Raw genomic sequence first — 19,544 nt, 5'->3', positions numbered from 1 at the left:
ACCTCTTAACAATTGCACCAAAAACTTAACGCAGAAATATTCTAAGTCCAAAAATTTGAAAAATTCTGGTTATTTCCCAAAAAAAATCTTTTAGTTTAACTCTGGCAGGGGATAGTCTAACCCCAGAGGGAGTCTATTGCCAATTATCAGCACCCTAGTACAATTATAAAGTGATGTATTAATACCTTTCAACACTTGCACCAAATCTTAACGCAGAAATATTCTAAGTCCAAAAATTTGAAAATTCTGGTTTTTTCCCAAAAAAGTCTTTTAGTTTAACTCCGGCAGGGGATAGTCTAACCCCAGACGGACTCTATTGCCAATTATCAGCACCCTAGTACAATTATAAAGTGATGTATTAATACCTTTCAACACTCGCACCAAAAACTTAACGCAAAATATTTCTAAGTCCAAAAATTTTCCAAAAAATCTTTTAGTTTAACTCCGGCAGGGGATAGTTTGACCCCCACAGGGACCATATTACCATAAATTACTATGCCTTTCAACACTTGCACCAAAAATTTAACATTTGGAAAACCGACACCGACGCCGACGCCGGAGTGACAACATAAGCTCTCACTCTGATGATAAGGTTGACTGACTTAATTTCTAGTTCTTAATTATTAGCACCTAATGGGGGAATTATTCAGCTATATATTATCTTAACTCATAAATAATCATAAAAAATTTATATGCAAGATTTGTTACCAGGCATGACACAGACATATTATCAGTATATACCAGGTATCTCTGTCAAGAGTGAGACGACTTAACCTTTATACATGTTTTATAAATATAATTTTCTCACATGCGAAAGCTCACCAGGCGGCAGCAATGACACTATATACGCATTCATTTTTTATGTATGGTTAAGCATGTCATTTTGAAATTGTATGTCACATAATATCGCTCCTAGACCTCTAATGGATGTATAAACCAAATAAGAAGGGTGTGGACTTACAAACTTTTCAAAACTAACCCCAAAAATCTTTAAAGTGAGTTTTTGTGTCAAAAAAAGTAAGTCCACAAAATGTTAAAATGCGAAAAAAAATCACAATTTTTTTTCTGCATGATTTTGCCATAACATCACTCATAGACCTCTAATGAATGTATAAACCAACTTAGAAGGGCATGAGGTGTATACTTTTCGACTTACAAGCTTTCCAAAAACTTACTCCAAAAACTTTAAAGTTTTGGGGTGGGACGCCGGGGTGACAGCATTAGCTCTCGGTTACTTGTAACCGGCGAGCAAAACAAAAATAAGCACAGTAACTTTGAGTATCATCTGAACAAATGGTATATACACAACATTAACTTCATCATGACATCAACAGTGAAATAGAATTTTTACCGAAAAGTACATGGCTATATCCTGGGTTAACAAGATGGCTGTACATCGGCGACAGTTGATCTTGAGACTCTGGACTTGTTGGATAATTAATTGTAGATTGCTGCATGTTTGAATATTCAAATCCATTTTTAGAATAATCCATTTTTATATATTGTTACATTGATCAATCACACTGAAACAGTATAAACAACGACAGTCCTTCCTTCACTCAGAATATCTTACAAATTAAGAATTTGAATGACTAATATACACCTTATATAATTAGGTCTAATTATGGAACACTGACTTCATAATTAAATCCAACAGAAATACATGCATAATCTTTATCTTTTAAAAATCTTCACACAGTTCCGGAGTTAATGTTCAACAGTCAACATGTATTCCATCGTGTGTCATTTTTCATATTCAGGATTAAACTGTTGCCAGGATACTTTACTCTGTCGGAATCACTGTGATGACAATTGAATCCTTCTTGACACCTTTCACATGTGTGCTGCTGTTTTTAGTCAACTTCATGTTCGCCAGGTAAAATAACTTCTGTTAGTGACATACATTTCACCAATAATCAGTAAGTACAGCCTCATTAGCATACAGAATGACAGCAAACAGGTATCAATTTGTTGGCTGCTTGATAGCTATTATGAGGGAGTCTATATATGATGGTATCAACTTATTCCTCTTATGTAGATCTACATGTATAAATTAAAAGGCGTAGTTTTGTATTCAAATCAAGACTTGGCTGTCGATGTCACATGTTATCATATATAGCTCATCATCCACCTAGACTAATGCTTTTAATGTGATGGTGTACATTTGTATATATAACACCTGTGATTTATATTAAAATTAAGGCTATACGTGACCTTACCAACAAATTATGTTAGAGTAGGTTATAACATACATATATATAACAATACTCCTATAGTTTTATCCTGAGGAAATCCACTGACAAAAAATATATAGTTAGCAATATAATCACTTAAAGCCCCAATATACTTATCACTTGACAATTTTTTGCAATTCAGAAATTTTCTGAGAAAATAACTGCTTGATTATTATGTTGCACTAGAACATACTTAAAGCTCTGAGTGGCATCTTATTAAGAAATAGTTGGCCGTGGGAAAATCAAAACACATGAAAATTAACTAAACAAACACGAGGTTTATAAAGTGGAACTTCCATCAACTGATCATACACATGGTACATAAATATTTTGCCAGTTTAGAGATCCATTTGACAAGTCAGGAAACAGAGACAATATTGATCAAATGACATTTGTATCTTTGAAGCAGTGTTCATATTAAGGAAGTTCAAAGAATTCCTAGAATGCATAATCTTTAAAAATTAAACTAACTAAATAATTTCTAATAGTCATTACAAATTAAATATAAGCTGTATATATATATATCACTTCCTTAGTATTACTACACAATGCTGTCATTGACACTGACCTGCATTGGCCTGTCACTACATGTACATCTTTATGGTGACGGGGCACAACAAGGGATATACATTTCATTGAATACTATATAGCCAGAGCAGTGTTTTACAAAGGAAAATAAGAACAAGAAATTAAATTCGGGACATCGATATTGCATTTCAAAATAAAGCCTCACCTACTATAACTGTAGCTTCCTTATCATTTATGAATTTGCCTGCTGCATAAATATCCCGATTTAATTTGGGCCTCATGCAAATTAGATGCAAAACTTTTCTAGCTATAGTTCTACTTTTTTTCCTAGGGTAAACAGAGTGAACACCTTCAATCAGGCAAGGTGATCGGGTTTTTCATTTACTATGTTGATTATACAAGTACACAATTAAATCATAATGCCTCTCTATAGTTGTAGGTGATATGTTTAATATAGGGAAGGTTTTTATTTTACTATATATAATGAAGGATCACTTCCGTATACGTACATTGCTATTTCATTCCATGTGAAGATCGAGGTGATCAATTTTGAGAAGAGTTGTTTTTGGGTAAGTTATACTCTACGAGGTTCCGAAGGCCACTCCGAAAAAAAAATCCATATTTGGTGGCAAAGAAGGGAACTGGAAACATGTCATGGAATGATCAATTCATAGAATACAGGAAGGGGTTAGAGAGGCGGAGGATGTTAAAAGCATATACAGCTGTTGATGAAATTTTAACATGTTACACCATATAACACACTGTACAGTAGGGGGTCTGTTATGTAAGAAAAAAGTGTTGCCTAGCTATAAGCTTATACCTTATTGTAGTTCAGCATATATGCCTCATCTCTATAAACCTATATGCATGCAAGTCTATTTTTAAAATTCCAACCTCTAACAGATTTTCTGACTTCTGTAAGGCAGCTATGGTAAAATGAGGCATGTTTACAAATAATGAATTTCAATGGCTGTTATAATGAATTCTGAAGCACAGTTTTGTCTTGATTGAATTTACCTCAGATAAGTTAATTTTAATTATATCTATATAAATAGATTTTTTTCCCCTTTATTATTTGTTTGATATTTGCATTAATTGGGGCTTTAAACTGTTCAGAAAAAAGTTTTTCAATCACATTTGTTTGCAATGTATATTAATTAATGACTTTTGTACAATCTTATTAAGGAAACCACCTCTCTAAAGTTCCTATATATAGTTTCCATCACAATAACGAATAACAACTTAGATCTGTAATGACATGATCATTACCTTAACTACCTGACAATAGCTAGTTATGTTCAATTTCCATTATTTCAGAAATTTTATAGTTACGCCCCTTGCCTTCTATATTTTTCCGATGGAACAGGGTATGAGAAATGACTTACTCAAAGTCTGTAGAAGTATCAGACAGCAATTAGATTAAAAGGCAATGACAGTACAGACAGATATTCTGGCATTTGGATTCTAACAGTGATATACAGTGGAACTTCGTTAACTCGAACTCGGATAACTCGAATACCCCGCTTAACTCGAAGTACCTCGCCGGTCCCGGCCGAATTCTCTCTTTATCTTAGTAAAAAAAACTCGGATAATTCGAATTCGGATAACTCGAAAAACTCGGATAATACGAAGTAAAAATTTGGTCCCAACAATAAAAATCCTACTTGAAATGTTCGAATAACTCGAAGTATAATTTTCGTCGATCGGTGCAAACGCCGACATTTTTTTAAGAGCTAAGTTCCGTTTGTAATACTGAACATATCGGCACTACTAACCTACATGCTATTATAAGTGTTTCATAAATTCATAAAAGAAATTGTCGGTTGAATCTTATAACAACAAGTCTTGGTGATAAAAAGTACTGCTTTACTTACATCAGGTAATTTCCCAAGGCGGTCGCCGATATCAGTACACACGATAGTCAACAACTCATCTACCCGTTCGCTCAAGCGGAACTAATCTCTGACACACCGGTAGATCTACCCGGCTGATGTTTTTACAGGTGTAGAAATGACACAGTCACCGGCGCCTATTAAATCTTTAAACTGCTGAAACAATAGCGTAATTACTGCCGAGGTGTTCAGAGTACAACTGTAACGGTCAGTGCTGTCTATTAAATCGGATAAAACGCCAACTCAGTTACAGTAACATTTTATACGCACATGCGCAGCCCAACTTCCGGTGCTAATACACATGGAAATGGCGTGGTTATCAATAAAAAGTAAGTAGGCCGATCAAACAGTATTTTATATATGTCCAATAAAAGGTAATGGTTCTGTTACGTTTTGTATGCAATCTGTGTTAAACTTAAACGGTTATTTGTTTTGACATTAATAACTTGTTATTTTGTCGAATTCCGTTTTATCGTTTACCTTTTGCAAACATGACTTGCACATCAGATCGTTATTGAAGTGACTAAGTGAAAGAAACTTTATCGTGACTGTATATCGGCAAAACTACACCAAATTACAAGTGACATAACTAAACATTACATATATATTTACATGTATTGACCCGTCTTTACACTTAACTGATGAACGACAGAGCGGAGTTATTATGATTATATAATGTTGACAAATATTGACCAAACTTTTCACCAAAAACGATAACTCGCTTAATTCGAACACTCGGATAACTCGAAGTTTTTTCGTGGTCCCGTCGACTTCGAGTTAACGAAGTTTCACTGTATATATATTTTCTAATGTTACAAACATCCATTTTTATGTTATATATAATATTAAATATGCATGATACTTAAACTAGCTAGCAAATAAGAGTAAATATGCACAATTGAAATTACTAGTAATCAAAGGGTGCGAAAAAAGCACTTGTCCCCTTGTCCTGGACAAGTTAAATTAGCTGAAGAAGAGTGAATGTTGCTGTGCACTCGTCTCAGTTGATGAGTAAATTTCCAAACAAAATAACAAATAAATCATGTTTATAAATATTGTCTTTGACATTTATTCCATTAAGTCTCTAGAATTTTCTAAAAAAATAAGGTAAATCATACTTAAAGTAAGTTCCATCGAGCAGTCTTTTCTCCATGATCGCTCTGCAAAAGCGTCTACCGATACTAATTGATTGATTGGATTAATACAGGTAAATGACAAAAATAAATCCGGAACCAGTATTATATATTGCTGCAACGATACGCTTCCCTCAAGATACAATAGTACATATTGTGATACTTGTCTCACCGTACGATACATATCACGGTACATTTACAGAGTGCCCCATTAGTTTATCCTGTCAGGGGTAAAGTGTAACCCCTCCTCTGAAAATTGGAGGGATAAAAACATAAATCCAGGGGTACTATCACGAATTCACTTATCAAGGTTACTTATTTGTACAAATTTAGCCATCACATTACAGCTGTAATCATAAAAATGCTACTAAAGTTTAATTGGAAAAAAATACTGACTATAAGAAGTTTTGACATGCTTCTTATTAGCAATTAGGTATATATTAACACATTGGGTTAATACATGTTTAACAAAGATGAATAATTTTCCTCTAAGATTATTTAATTTAATTCTACTCAATTTCCAATTGATCTGATATTGATGAGAGAACATTTTCTTTTGTGGACGGCTCCGGCTTTTACGCAGGATAAACATGATTGGTGAACGCAGTATGACCTGCAGTAAAACTGTGCCTAGAAGTAGCGAAAAACATTATTCAGGTTAGGAAATAACCTAGATCTATGCGAGTCATCATGATCATCAGCCAATCAAAATACAGGATTCTTGACAGTAGCAACCACCGCATGGACTTTTCTTCAGAAAATTTTGATTCTTAAATGATTTTGAATTAATCTAAACCATCTGTTTCAGTTACACAGAACCAGAAAAGTTTCTATATATATATATATATATGTTATTTAAATGAGCGATACTAATTACCACGCAGAAAACTGGAAATGGCCTGAACCAAGACTGTACCATGATGCAAGAAAAAAATACTGTGAACCGAACCATGCCATTTATACTGCGATATATTGTACCACAAATTACCGTTGCAGCATTAGTATCATATCAATTACGAAAATTTTTAAAGGCACTAAGAATGACATTATTTGAACACTAGCATGTCAAACTACTATACACTTTTAAATCTCGATTTTGTGTGTTTTAATTCCTAATATAAAGAATTAAGTATCACAGCGAATACATGATAAATTTTTTTTGTTAGTTCCTGTTAGGTCTAGACATCACTATGGCGAAGCGAACGACGTGATGTCGAAGCGAACGACTTGTTTTTTGACCGGTTTTTGTCGAAGAAAACAGCAGAAGAATGTGATGATTAAAACCTTGAAAAGACTATATTTCATATGATTTTATTGAATTCAATGAATTGGTGATTAATATTTTCCCCTCACAAATGTCCTTATTGTGGAATGTAGATAAAATATAAACTAAACAGTCGCACTTAAACAACAATAAAAAAATTATTACTTTAGATATATTTACAGATAAATATCAATCAGTGAAAAAGTTACATTTAACGCTTAGTTAATGTTCTATTAACTGAAATATAGAGCTTATTTTACAGGTAATGATCCATTAAATTTTCCTTATCATGACTCATTACGTACTCATTAAACCACTTGTACTGGATATGGGACTACATAACAATGAAACATTCTATTGACATTCTTATCACCAGATGTTCCTACAAATAAAAAATGATTTATTCCTTACAAAGCTCTAGAGCTGGTTCTCCTAAATCAATACCTAGTTCTTGTCACCATTAGCATATATCATATAGCAGTACTCAGATGACACATGTACAACCTCTTAAAGAAGCCAGCTGATGAAAGGGAATTTATGAATAAATTGATCAACAGATACTTTAGCTTGATTTTATGTGTGATCAACATACCAAAATAATAATCTGACAACTTTTTCTGGGTTGGAATAATTAGTCATACTCTCAGTGATCAAAAATTGGCTGTATATATATTATATTACAAGTCTGAGACATTTTAAATTCACCATTTTTTATAGTGGAATGTGAACATGATCTTTAAGACACTGCATTTTCAAAGCCAATACTATAACTTAGCTTTTAAAAACTTGCTGGAACTTATTGGGAAAAAAATTAAAGTGTCACTTAATTTTTAACAATGCATTGTATTTTTATGGTGGATCCTTATAAAAGGCTTTTCAGGAAAATGGTGCTTAAATCTATATGTGGTGAAGGTGGGAAATCAGCTTTTTCTTTTATCAAAATTCATCTTAAATTGATCACTTTATCTAATGTTTTTGTTTATAATAAATATAGACTTTTCCCATACTTTTTTGAGATTATAACGAGATAAAAATGTGTCTCAATTGGCTGAGGCTTTGTTTCCTTTGTTATTGTGAACTGCAGCCTCATAATTAAATGGAATCATTATCTGATCAAATCCTAATTAATTACCAGTAATTTTTAGCAAACTATTTCCTTCAAAGTTTCTCCCACTAACAGCAGTCTGTTTAACTTTGTTCAACTATGTAGGAATAATTACATCATGGCAATCTATAGATCCAATTCATGACTTTTGTTGACATGGAAAATGCAGGTCTTGTATACCTGTAGTTAATTTTACACCTACTTGTTAATTTACTTCAAGCTTCAATTTTTTGCTTTATACAAACAACAGGTATACATTATGATGTGTCTAGACTGTAGACGTTTCATTAGTATGTGTCACTGTGGCAATCAAACAGTGTAAGAAATGTGAAGTAAACATGTATTGTGACCTCAAGCTCTCCCACTTCCATTATACCCTATAATGTCAGTGTTAGCATTATATCACAGTGTAGGGCCAGGGTTGAAAGTGAAACTGTGTACAGCTATAAAATGGCTGGGAGACAACTGTTTTATACAGTATATATACCAGTGATTATAGTTTGATAACAAAGACATCATATTTTGTCCCTTGCAAATCCCACTACTGTAATTCCACAGTTATAGCTGATACACAGATCAAGTTTCTCTGAAATTCTAGCTTCATATATCCGAGCTTTATAAGTAGGACCTGCTGCTATACAGTTTATACAGACTCATGATTATGGATGATCATGAACAGGCAGTATTGGTACTGACAGTGTTACAAAATCCAATAGAATGAATGACAGTTTACAATGACCTGCAGATAATGGCAAAGAGGAATAAGGCATACAACGGTTTCTGGCTGCTTTACCTAATGACCTTTTACTTTCTATCTCTCACTCTGTTCAACATGAATGTTTTTACGAATGTTGAAAATATTGATGTTGGTTCCTTCTTTTTAAACCTAATTTAGCCAAGTGACTGCCATTGGCTAGACAAACAAAGGTTCTTCCTAAAAGAATCATTTTTCTACTGTCTTCTACTCCACTATATCTATGCTTTTATTGTTATATTTATAAGCATTTGGTATCCTCCTGTTTATGAAATATATCTATATAATCCTTATATAATTCTTATCATGTTGATTGTAATTGTACTTAAGTAAACCTCTGGTAGCTATATAGACATTCGTCAGGAGTAAAGTTATTTCCAATGACACTGCCATCAGCTATTCCTTATTTTCTCATTGCAACAAATCAACTTGTTTCATTCTATTACATGTTAATTTATCCCATCTTTAATTTATTTATCTACAAAACAGGTTATACATCAACAAGCTATTATGGCCTAGCAGTCCTTCAGCTTTAAAGATGATTAACAATATATTGGTGATAATCCTACAGCAACCAATGTGTGGAAATCAGTCATGCATATCTGATCAAGATGACTTACACACATAGTATACAATGGAAATAGATACCAAAAGATTGCTATGCTTCTGTGAGGGGATGGGACCTGGGTCTCTTGAACAGGTGATTGAAAGGGTAGCAATAGTACAGGCTAGGGGGGATAACCAGTAATTCACTACCCAATACCACAATCACAGTTTTAAGTTCTCAGCTCTCATTTTGACAATGTCACATATCGGGGGCTGCGGTGGCGAATGGTTAAGGTGTCCTGACACTTTATCACCAGCCCTCCACCTTTGGGTTGCGAGTTCAAAACATACACGCATGTGGGGCAGTTGCCAGGTACTGACCGTAGGCTGGTGGTTTTTCTCCGGATCCTCCAGCTTTCCTCCACCTCCAAAACCTGACACGTCCTTAAATGACCCTGGCCTGTTAATAGGACGTTCAACAAAAACAAGCCAAGCCAATTCACAAATCCTGGATTTATCTAGATTATCATGATGGGTGTCATTGTTCAGCAGAGGGCGCTAATCCTCCAGAGCACCTGGTCTTATTCTCCATGAACTTTTTCAAGTGTATCAATGCAAATTTATATCGCTGTTCATATTTTGCCCTTCTTTTAATTTATTTTGAGTTGGAGTCACAGTTCTGTTATCATTTATGTATTCTTTGTTGTTTTTAAAGCTTACAATTCCTTCAATGACATTTTTAGCAAAAATAAACAAAATCTGGGTAGAGAAAATCATAATTCTGAACAGATTCTGAGGGGTATAAAGTATCTTTTAAACTTTTCAGAATTTGGGTTTCACTGTGTAAATCTATTCGTCCAAGTCCAGAGTTTTGTTTAACTTTAACAGCCAAATTCAATTGCATTTGTGGATCTGATCTGAGAATGAGGCAATGGAAAATGGCAATTGTACACTTTTCATGGAGATTTAAATTTGTGTACTGGTTTTATAAGATGGAACACTAGACATCAGATATTAAACCAACTATGAATTCCCATCCTGATATCATTGGTCAACGATTACTTCATTTCCGGTGTTTATATTGTTCATATACTGTCCATCTTCCATTCTCTAGTATCCATGACAATTTTCAAATCATGTACATCATGTAAGCATGTATCTTCAGATACTGTTATATTCTACATTGCTTGATATTGTAATATGCTGTAATGTTTATGGGGCGCAAGACTTACGTCAATAACAAGGATTACATTGTCGGTACATATTGCAACAGAAAATTAAAGCAAGCAGAACTCAAATTGGGATTGAACCCGAGATTCTTGGCTTGTCTGTCCATCCCTAGCTAATTAGTTATAGTTTATCACCTAAAGGACTCTGTATATTCCTTGGTTTCATCTCACCGACTATAGTCTGTGTTCTGTCAGCATGAGGGAGTAGCCCTGTTTTGGAACTGGTCCTATAATAAGTTTGTTAGTAGCTATAGCTATAAGAAGATAAGAAGATGGTCCTTGTCCCAAAATTGCCTTATCCTATATACGATGATATGATGGTGTTAGGAGTGGGGGGGCTATTGAATTTGATTCTAGCGATAATTTGGATGTTTATCTAAGCTTTCATCATAAACATTTCCTAGCTATATAGGAGTTCTGACAACTGGACTGGCATGCATTGTCCTACCTGCTCTTCACAAATTAAACAGGAATGATTTAGTGGGATGATCTTTTTTATGCAGATTGAGAATATGGACAGCTCGCACAAAAGATACCATCTTATGTCCCATCCAATGCAACAGAATAAATGTTAGTGGTTATATATATATATATTTATCCTGCAACTGCCACCACATTGTCGGAATACACCCACCGTATACATTTTTGCTGTATACGGCAGTGAAGGAAAACAGCTGTATTTTGGAATCTTAGCACATGCGTCAGTTCGACTGACCTACTTCAAAGTGAAACTACGTTTAAAAGGCGAACATATTTCTGTCATTTTGACACCGTTTCACTTCAAAATGATTATTTTTATGACTGTTGCAGGATAAATAGAATACATGGTCAGTGTCTTAAAATATAAGCTGTATTTTTGGCTCGGGACAGAAAGACAAAAGTGGCTAGCCACTTTAGTCTTTCTTTACCCTTGCCAAAATACAGCTGATATTTTAAGTCACTGACCATGTATTCTCTATATACTAGTTAAAATTGAACCAGTGTACGTATCAAAACAATTATTTTTGTGATTGTTCTTGAAATCGCTCATCCATTACATACATTTCACAAAGATGAAACTAATCTCAACTTCATATGTCCTCATTCTGTTTATACCATTCTGTGAAGTTCATCTTAATAACTTCCAGACATCATATTATTAATTAGTGGTGTCATGATATATAATTAGTTGATTAGGGTCGGAGTGAGGAAAAGGAGGTAAGTGAATGGTCAGGAAGTATTAGGTTTTGTATGCTGAATAAGTAGAAACACATTAAAAAGTGGGTTTATCAAGAGCAGGATTGGGTTGGCACCAAATGTAACGGAATGTGAGTACTCACTTGGGATCAATGTTCAGCATTCGACATGTGCTAGTACAGTGTTATAGACGATTCACAGCATTCTCTACTGCTCTTATATCAAAAATGTAATAAATTCTGACTCAATTATAAAGTAGTATTTTTTGTCGTTCAATTTTGTTTTTATTTTAATTTGGCCTGGCTACTTATGGTAATGATCATGAGTTGCTGACTGCAGTAGACCTATTAGATTTCTACTGTAAAAATTACAATCGACTAAAATATAATAGGCCTATAAGGGTTTTTTAATGATAACTTTTGCGCGGATACAACGACAGCTTATATCGAACTCGCATTATATTGAATGAATTCATACATATAGTAAATATTATGAACACAGAAAGTCAGAAACACATGTACATTTAAACGGGAAAACCCCCCTTGCATCCAAAATGTTGGTCGAAGTAGACATATTGTCATTTCGGATAGGGTCATCGTTTCGTCTGGAAGGTTGCACTAATATTTACCTGCTCCTGAGGGTCCCGGGGAAACCGTTGGAGCCGACGCCATGGGCTTTTATGTTTGTTGTTCACCTGTTTTCTCTTCTTATGGTGATATTGTCTAAATTTTCACGATTTCTAAAACTCTGACAGGAAAACAAAGCAGTCTCGTCATGAGTGAGATTTCACGAGATCAAAATATTTCCCAAAGTACTTGTTACTTCCGGTATATTTTCTCTGCAGAAACTTGAAAGTGTTTGAAGTTCGCTTACATCCAGATAAGATCGTCTATTAGCGGAATGCAGATTCCATAATTGGCCAACATGAGTTTGGGGTGAGTTTTAGTTAAATTACGTATTGTTTGCTTAAAATTCATGTCATATTGAATATTGAATGATTTTCCTCGTTATTGTGAAGTTTGTCAACTGTTCAAAATCATGTGAAAAATTCCATGAAAATTCCTCAAATTCCTTCAGGCTGCTAATCTGTTATACAGGGTAGCCTTGGGGGATATGCACAATTTTCATATAATTACTATTGAAGTTTTCGTTGCTTTTACCATTTCGTGAAAACGCGTGTAGCACAAAAGTAACAAATTATCATGTCTCGAGTCGATATTCCCATTTTATAAAACACCAACATTTCAGCACTTACTGACCGCTGTTACTAGTTACTATGGTCTTTGTGTTTAGGATCGGGAGTGTTTTAAAAGTGTTGACTGCCGGTATAGACAGTCAATTAATTTGTTTTGTTTTTTGGTTGTTTTTTTTTTTGGGGGGGGGGGGGGGGGGGGGGGGGGGGGGTAGCAAAGTATATTTAAGAAGTCTTTTCATTGACATTGTGAATTTGCTTGGATACAAAATAATAACACCACAGTTGCTTTTTAGGTTTGATATGATATCTAATAATTGTATAAAAGTCAATGATTTATTTACTTTCCTTTCTTAAAAAAAAATAGTAGGTTTTTTGTCTAAATTATTTCTATCAATTTTCATTCAAGAGTGAATATATATAGATCTCCAGGTATATATCAAAATATTTCAAATTTCATATAAACATATTCTAGTATTTTGTTTGTCCCTTTATGCATTGAAATATTCAGTTGCATGGTGTTTTCTCATTACGTTAATGATTTTTTTTAGTTGCAAAAAAAGTTCCATGCCTAGTAGAAGACTGAAGTAGATTTTTTAAAGGTTCTCACTGATCATGACTAGTTTAAGTGTTGACAAAATTAATTATCAAATGTTATGTATGTATATCATGTTCAGCCAGGAATGTAAAGGTAATTACCTGCAGCTGTTGACCAAAATAAACCCAGTAAAGCATTGTACCAAAATGTATCAAAATTTTAAATTTTAAAAAATTCAGGACCAAAGGAAACTCAGGCTTTGTTTTAAGATATTATGGTATTATATATATTTCTGAAATTGTTCATTTAAACACTTTCAAATCTTAGAAATTACTCTTGAAAGTTTTCTTGCTATAGCCAAATAATTATGATCAATCAGGTAATCTTTTAGTGATATTATTTAGAACTGATTACCAGTTAGTTGGAAAATACTGTTTTGTTGTATTATCACTACATTTTCTTTCATAATTGAAAACTGTTATGACAAATCAAAGTTTGAAAAATTTTATGGAAATTCCCATTCAATTTTTAATATTAAAGTGAGAATTTTGACGCTTCCAATTTATTAATTCTTAGTAAAAGGTAATTGCAGTTTCAATTCCAAACAATGCAAACACAATTTTTTTTTGTCATTTGTTCTTAGAATTTCATTTTATAATTTGATTTATGCACAGCACCGACAACCACAATATTTAGACATTGAAGTCATGATCGATGGGAGATAACTCTGTAGTATCTTGCATTCCTTCCATTCATTAACTGTTTGTATTTACAGGACCAGTGCTAGTGATAGTGACTTTTCACAACTAAAGCGGTATGATTCATCAATTCTTATTAAAGTGTAGCACATTGACTAATCCAGTAAATATTAATACTTAATAATAAAATTACATGCATTGATTAAGAATATTGGTAATTTATTATTGGTATTCATTATATATATTTGCATCGATATTCAAAATTCATTGTTATACCTGAGGCTGTGTACGTCAGTTAAATACCAGATATAGTTTGATGTTTACCCGAAATGAATTGATTTTGTTGAAATATATAACATTCCAATTAAATGTACAAATATTTTAGCTTGAAATCTCAATTATAGTGCTATATCTTGACTTATTTATATATCTTGAGATATACAATAATGTTACCGATAGGTAAATAAAAGTCCATTGCTATGAGGAAACATTCATAGTTGTTTGGTCTCATACATTATTAAAGGGACTTGAAAAAAATCTTAAAAAACAGTCAGTCACAAGATTCCATGCAAAAGATTATTTACCACTGTTTAACAATATACAAAATCATACAATTACTGCTATATTCACTGGGCAAAAGGTTTATTACTAATACTTTGCATGCATTTATACAATGCTAACAAGCTCAGTAGAATGTGTAGTTGTAATTGTGTGTAGATTTGCATGTGTATGGATTATAACATTAATCAAAGCAGAAATCATTCAGACTTTATTTACAGCGTTACATGTACAGTAATTATAAATGCTTCGACATTATTTTCCTGATTCATGGTTTTATTAACATTTAAACATTATATGAAGATAAGAGCTGAAACAAATAGCAGATTTTGGCATTCAAATATTCGGGAGTTAATGTCGACACATAAGAAAATGTAATTATTTCTGATTGACAAAGCTAGGTAGACGAATTAAAAGGTTTAGATAATTAACAGTGATATATACAACTGAAGAATGGCCAGAACTAAGTCGGAAGCTCACTTTAACAATCGTAAAAAAAAACGTCACCAAGTTTGCCCATTGACGACACGCTACAACGACAAAGTTAACATGGCTGGCATGCTTGATTGACGTGCTTGTGGCTGCCATATTGTCAATGTCAAGAGGAGGAATATTTGCTTTTAAGACCAATAAATAATTAAAAAAATAACGTTCACTACATTGGATCTGTATGTAAATGCTCGACATTCAATGTACTGGCAAAATAACATGAAATAAAACAACCGCAAACTGTCCACATGGTAAATTTTCCTCTGTCGGCTGAGCGCTTGTAACCGGCTATTGTTTCAAAGTGTTTTATTGACACTGACACAATTAGAGTATGCATATGGTGCACCACATGTTTGACATTACACAGTACGGATATGAAAGATAGCAGCATTGCACCATATTTACGATGTTGTGTCAAAAAAATTTTTATATCTTTTCATTCACGCGTTTTGGAACTTATTCATGTCAAAATATTTGCAATATACATGTATTTTTATGTTGAATTGAATGCTGGATCGGAACAGAAATCTGAGGTTTGAACACGTTTTCAATGAGTTTGGACCGGCGATGATTTGTACGTTAAAACCCCCATAGCTTACATTCTGCTTTAGATTTATTGGAATTTAGCTGGAAATGCTTCCAAACTCAAATGAAACGTTTGTACATGTTTCAGATCAAAGGACTAAAGGGAAGTAAATATCATACCAAATTTTTCGAATACGATTCCACTATTCGAATATTGGGGAATTGGTATTCATTTGCGAACATTCGAACATTCGTTTCAGCTCTAATGAAGATAGATGCATATTGTCTCAATGTTGGTTTGAAATCTTAACTGACAGTATTCATGTTGTTTGTGAATGATTCAATACAAAAATAACCAGTTTATGATTCAGGGAATTCCCCAAAGCTACTTACTTTGATATCACAAAACCAGCGAAAGATTGAAAAATACATTTAAACATTAAAAATTGGCTTGGAATATGAAATTGAATGTTTGTTTAATTTCCTGGGTTTATCACAGCATTAATAGTCCGGTGACCAGTTATTTATTTTTTTAAGCAGTGTCTTCTTGAAGTAGCTGATGGCCACCTCATCGAAGCCTATCACATGCTTTGCCCAGGATTTAACCTTGGCATCACATGATCGTCGGTTATCTCGGTTTCCTGAAAAACACAAACCATTCTATTATAGTATAATAGGACCAAACCACATCCTTCGGAATTTCACAGGAGGAATTAACATTGTATTAGTCTGGTTGATTGAGCTATAAATATATTTCTATCACAATACGCTGTGTTATTTCACTCTCAAGCAATTGTATAAATGTGCCGACTGTTGGATAAATGTATGTTATATACCACTAGTGGTATATGACCTTCCAGTCTTTTGATTGGTCAAGAATTCGAACTTTGACCCAAGCTGCAATTGTTATTGACGTCATCAATAATCGAATGATGTCACATCACCGGGTCCCAGACGTCACCAGTACACTTTATTTGCATACATGAAATTATACTTGGCCAGGTTTCCCTTTGATTCAAGCCGATATTATTGTGGTAGAAACAGGTCACACGACTCGTAATTGTTGGATATGGAATTTATTTCACACTAGTAAGTTATTTTTTAAAAGTTGCAAAAGACACTCGCTAAAGCTCGTGTCTTTTGTAACTTAAAAAAAATAGCTTACTCGTGTGAAATAAATTCCATATCCAACACTCACTCGTTGTGTAACCTCTGTATATAGTTAAAACAGAGATGAATGAGAATGAAATTGTTTTCAGTGCAAAATGTCAATATTGTTTTTTTTTTTTCAAAACTTGTTGTAATGCTGAACTTATTTGTGTAAAACTTGTAACACTATTTACGTCATGGTAATCAGAACTAGCTTAACTGGAATGGTCACATGTGGCGAAGTTTAAAGTAAATGTACCTGGTATACTACTCATAGAAGATTTCATAATCTAATATAAGCGGGCATGCTGTGGGGGCCTGGGTCAATTGGATTGAATACAAACTTTCTTCCAACAAGCTATTGTGTATATATACCTAACGTTGCTGCAGTTCCTCAAGTTCATTAGTCCATGGTTGAAGTTGAAGTAGATTTAGATAAACAGGTATAACAGGAAAGTTTGGTTCTGCCTTCTGTATCATTATTTATACATGCTGCTGTTTCTGATCATGCAAACTCCACAATGAAATAGTCCATTATTGATGCTGTTTTATGAATGTATATAGGAGAGGATGCATGGCTCATCTTCAGAATTGATCAGAGAAGAAATAAGAAAATATTTACATGCATGGCCGAACATGTGCCCTTTAGGTTGATGTGAAATGGATACAGTACAAAATTCGGTCATGTAGATATTTCCAACTTCTCATCCTGGCATTATCCTGGACATACCATAAGGCTGTTGTCATTTCCACATAATTGAAGAAACAGAAAAAAAAAATGCTTTAGTTGTGGAATGGAGTTGTACAAACCTTGGTAGGTCAGAGGTGATGTTTATATACAACGACTGTGTGTTTACATATTGGCACTCCACTGGGAGGACACCTAGAAACCACAAACCATGTCTTTATTATCAGTGTATCACCTTTATTGGCTATTTATTCACCTAGAACTCTAAATTAATTCTACTGCTAGAGGTGACTAGTGGTTTGATGAGATGAGGTTGATAAGAATCTAAAAGGAGACCACAGGATATGTTTAGGATTATCCTAAGGTAGGTTATATATATATATTATAAAAATTTTGTCTTAGGTAGAGTTCTTTTTTGTGTGTGATAATTCAAGCATGCTTCCTTGTAAAATATGCATGGATGTGATTTGGCATTGTTTTAAATCATTTCGTCAGACAAATAATTCACTATACAACAATGTATGCATAAAGCAACAAGATCAGTATAGCTTCATAAATTTAAATCTATGCTTAAGTTATACATTAAACATGTTTCACCCATAAACAGTAACGCTCTAACAATGGCATTGAATATGTATGCCTGATTAATTCAAATTTGTTGTATTTCTTAAAATGAATGGAATAAATCGACAATGACTGTATATGATATTTACATGTAATTCAGTTTCTCTTAAAGTATTTTTTGTTTGATAATATTCACTATCTGGAAACATAACTGATTTAAACAGATATTGATGGAGAAGACAGCAGTACTACTATAGATAATCCAGATTGATGACATGTCAAAACTATAATTATATATTTGAATGTGTCAAAATTACTCCTCAAAATAAAGAAAACTTGTAAGAAGGGGGAAAACTCTATCAAAAGTCAGGTATGACATTTAAGGTAAGATGCATCCTTAAGTAATCTTTGACATCTCCATACTGTTGAAAACTGTGAGTCTTATTTGACAACAAAAAGTCAGTGAAGTTCTTTCTCTTATATTTACCTGGGAATTGTAAATAGTTTTGCTCAAGGTAAATATTGACAATAATCAAGACATGATCAACAAGGTAATTATAACAGTACTAGTTTCACCATTGGATTTTTCATAAGATCTTTCAGGATTATGTCTTCATGTCTAACATCATTACATCTTGTGTTCCAAACAATGTCATTTTTGTGAAATGCCAGCATGATAGTTTCATTAATTGTTGCTTCTCTAGAATTAAACTTTCTGTGGAATTGATGCAAAACTATTCCATTTGTCAGAAATTGGAAACATTTTGGTTTACCTAGACCAATTTGTTATATAGCTATCTTCCATTATGTATTATGGGCTGTATAACACTGCCATTTTCCCGTTCCATCAGGGAATTATGCATTGCCATTATTGAATCTGTCAATGTCGCTTCTGGTGATTTGATGATGCATGTAGTCTGATACAGCTTCAAGTTTTATTGTGTGGTGTCAGTGAAATTGATGAAGTTGTATACACTTGAGATTTAGAGCTACATCATATCACCTGGTTGAATTCCATCTGACACATTTTCAATGATGCATTCATTCTAAGCACTTTAGCACAACACTATATGTATTCCTTTTAAAAAGAAAATACCTGAATATCAATGTTGTAACTGTAAATACTGGTTTATAAGGTATAATGAGGTATGTGTTTGTGTTAACAAGAATTAATTAGAACAGTTATGTGACAGTGATAATATATGTGGTATATATATATTGATGTTATATATAGTTATCTCCCCTATATTTCCAGCCACTGCATACTACATATTGGTAAATT

At 33.5% G+C, this 19,544-nt stretch overlaps 2 protein-coding genes across 4 annotated transcripts in view; one reads left to right on the top strand and one right to left on the bottom strand.

The window, feature by feature from the left end:
- LOC117335137 (aryl hydrocarbon receptor nuclear translocator homolog) overlaps positions 1–12,640 on the bottom strand; it is a 32,994-nt gene extending 20,354 nt beyond the window's left edge. For all 3 annotated transcript variants that reach the window (XM_033895073.1, XM_033895074.1, XM_033895075.1), the window contains exon 1: positions 12,490–12,640. In XM_033895073.1, coding sequence (XP_033750964.1) covers positions 12,490–12,532 — 43 coding nt within the window. In that variant the 5' untranslated portion in view covers positions 12,533–12,640. The remainder of the gene's footprint in view (positions 1–12,489) is intronic.
- Positions 12,641–12,689: 49 nt separating this feature from the next.
- LOC117334441 (homer protein homolog 2-like) overlaps positions 12,690–19,544 on the top strand; it is a 57,188-nt gene continuing 50,333 nt past the window's right edge. The window contains 2 exon segments of the mRNA XM_033894071.1: positions 12,690–12,796; positions 14,367–14,405. Coding sequence (XP_033749962.1) covers positions 12,786–12,796; positions 14,367–14,405 — 50 coding nt within the window. The 5' untranslated portion in view covers positions 12,690–12,785.

This window comes from Pecten maximus, chromosome 9, assembly GCF_902652985.1.
Source record: "Pecten maximus chromosome 9, xPecMax1.1, whole genome shotgun sequence".
NCBI classification, from domain to species: Eukaryota; Metazoa; Mollusca; class Bivalvia; order Pectinida; family Pectinidae; genus Pecten; species Pecten maximus.
The sequence above is the reverse complement of the archived record's forward strand: the minus strand, read 5'-3'. Positions and strand labels throughout refer to the sequence as shown.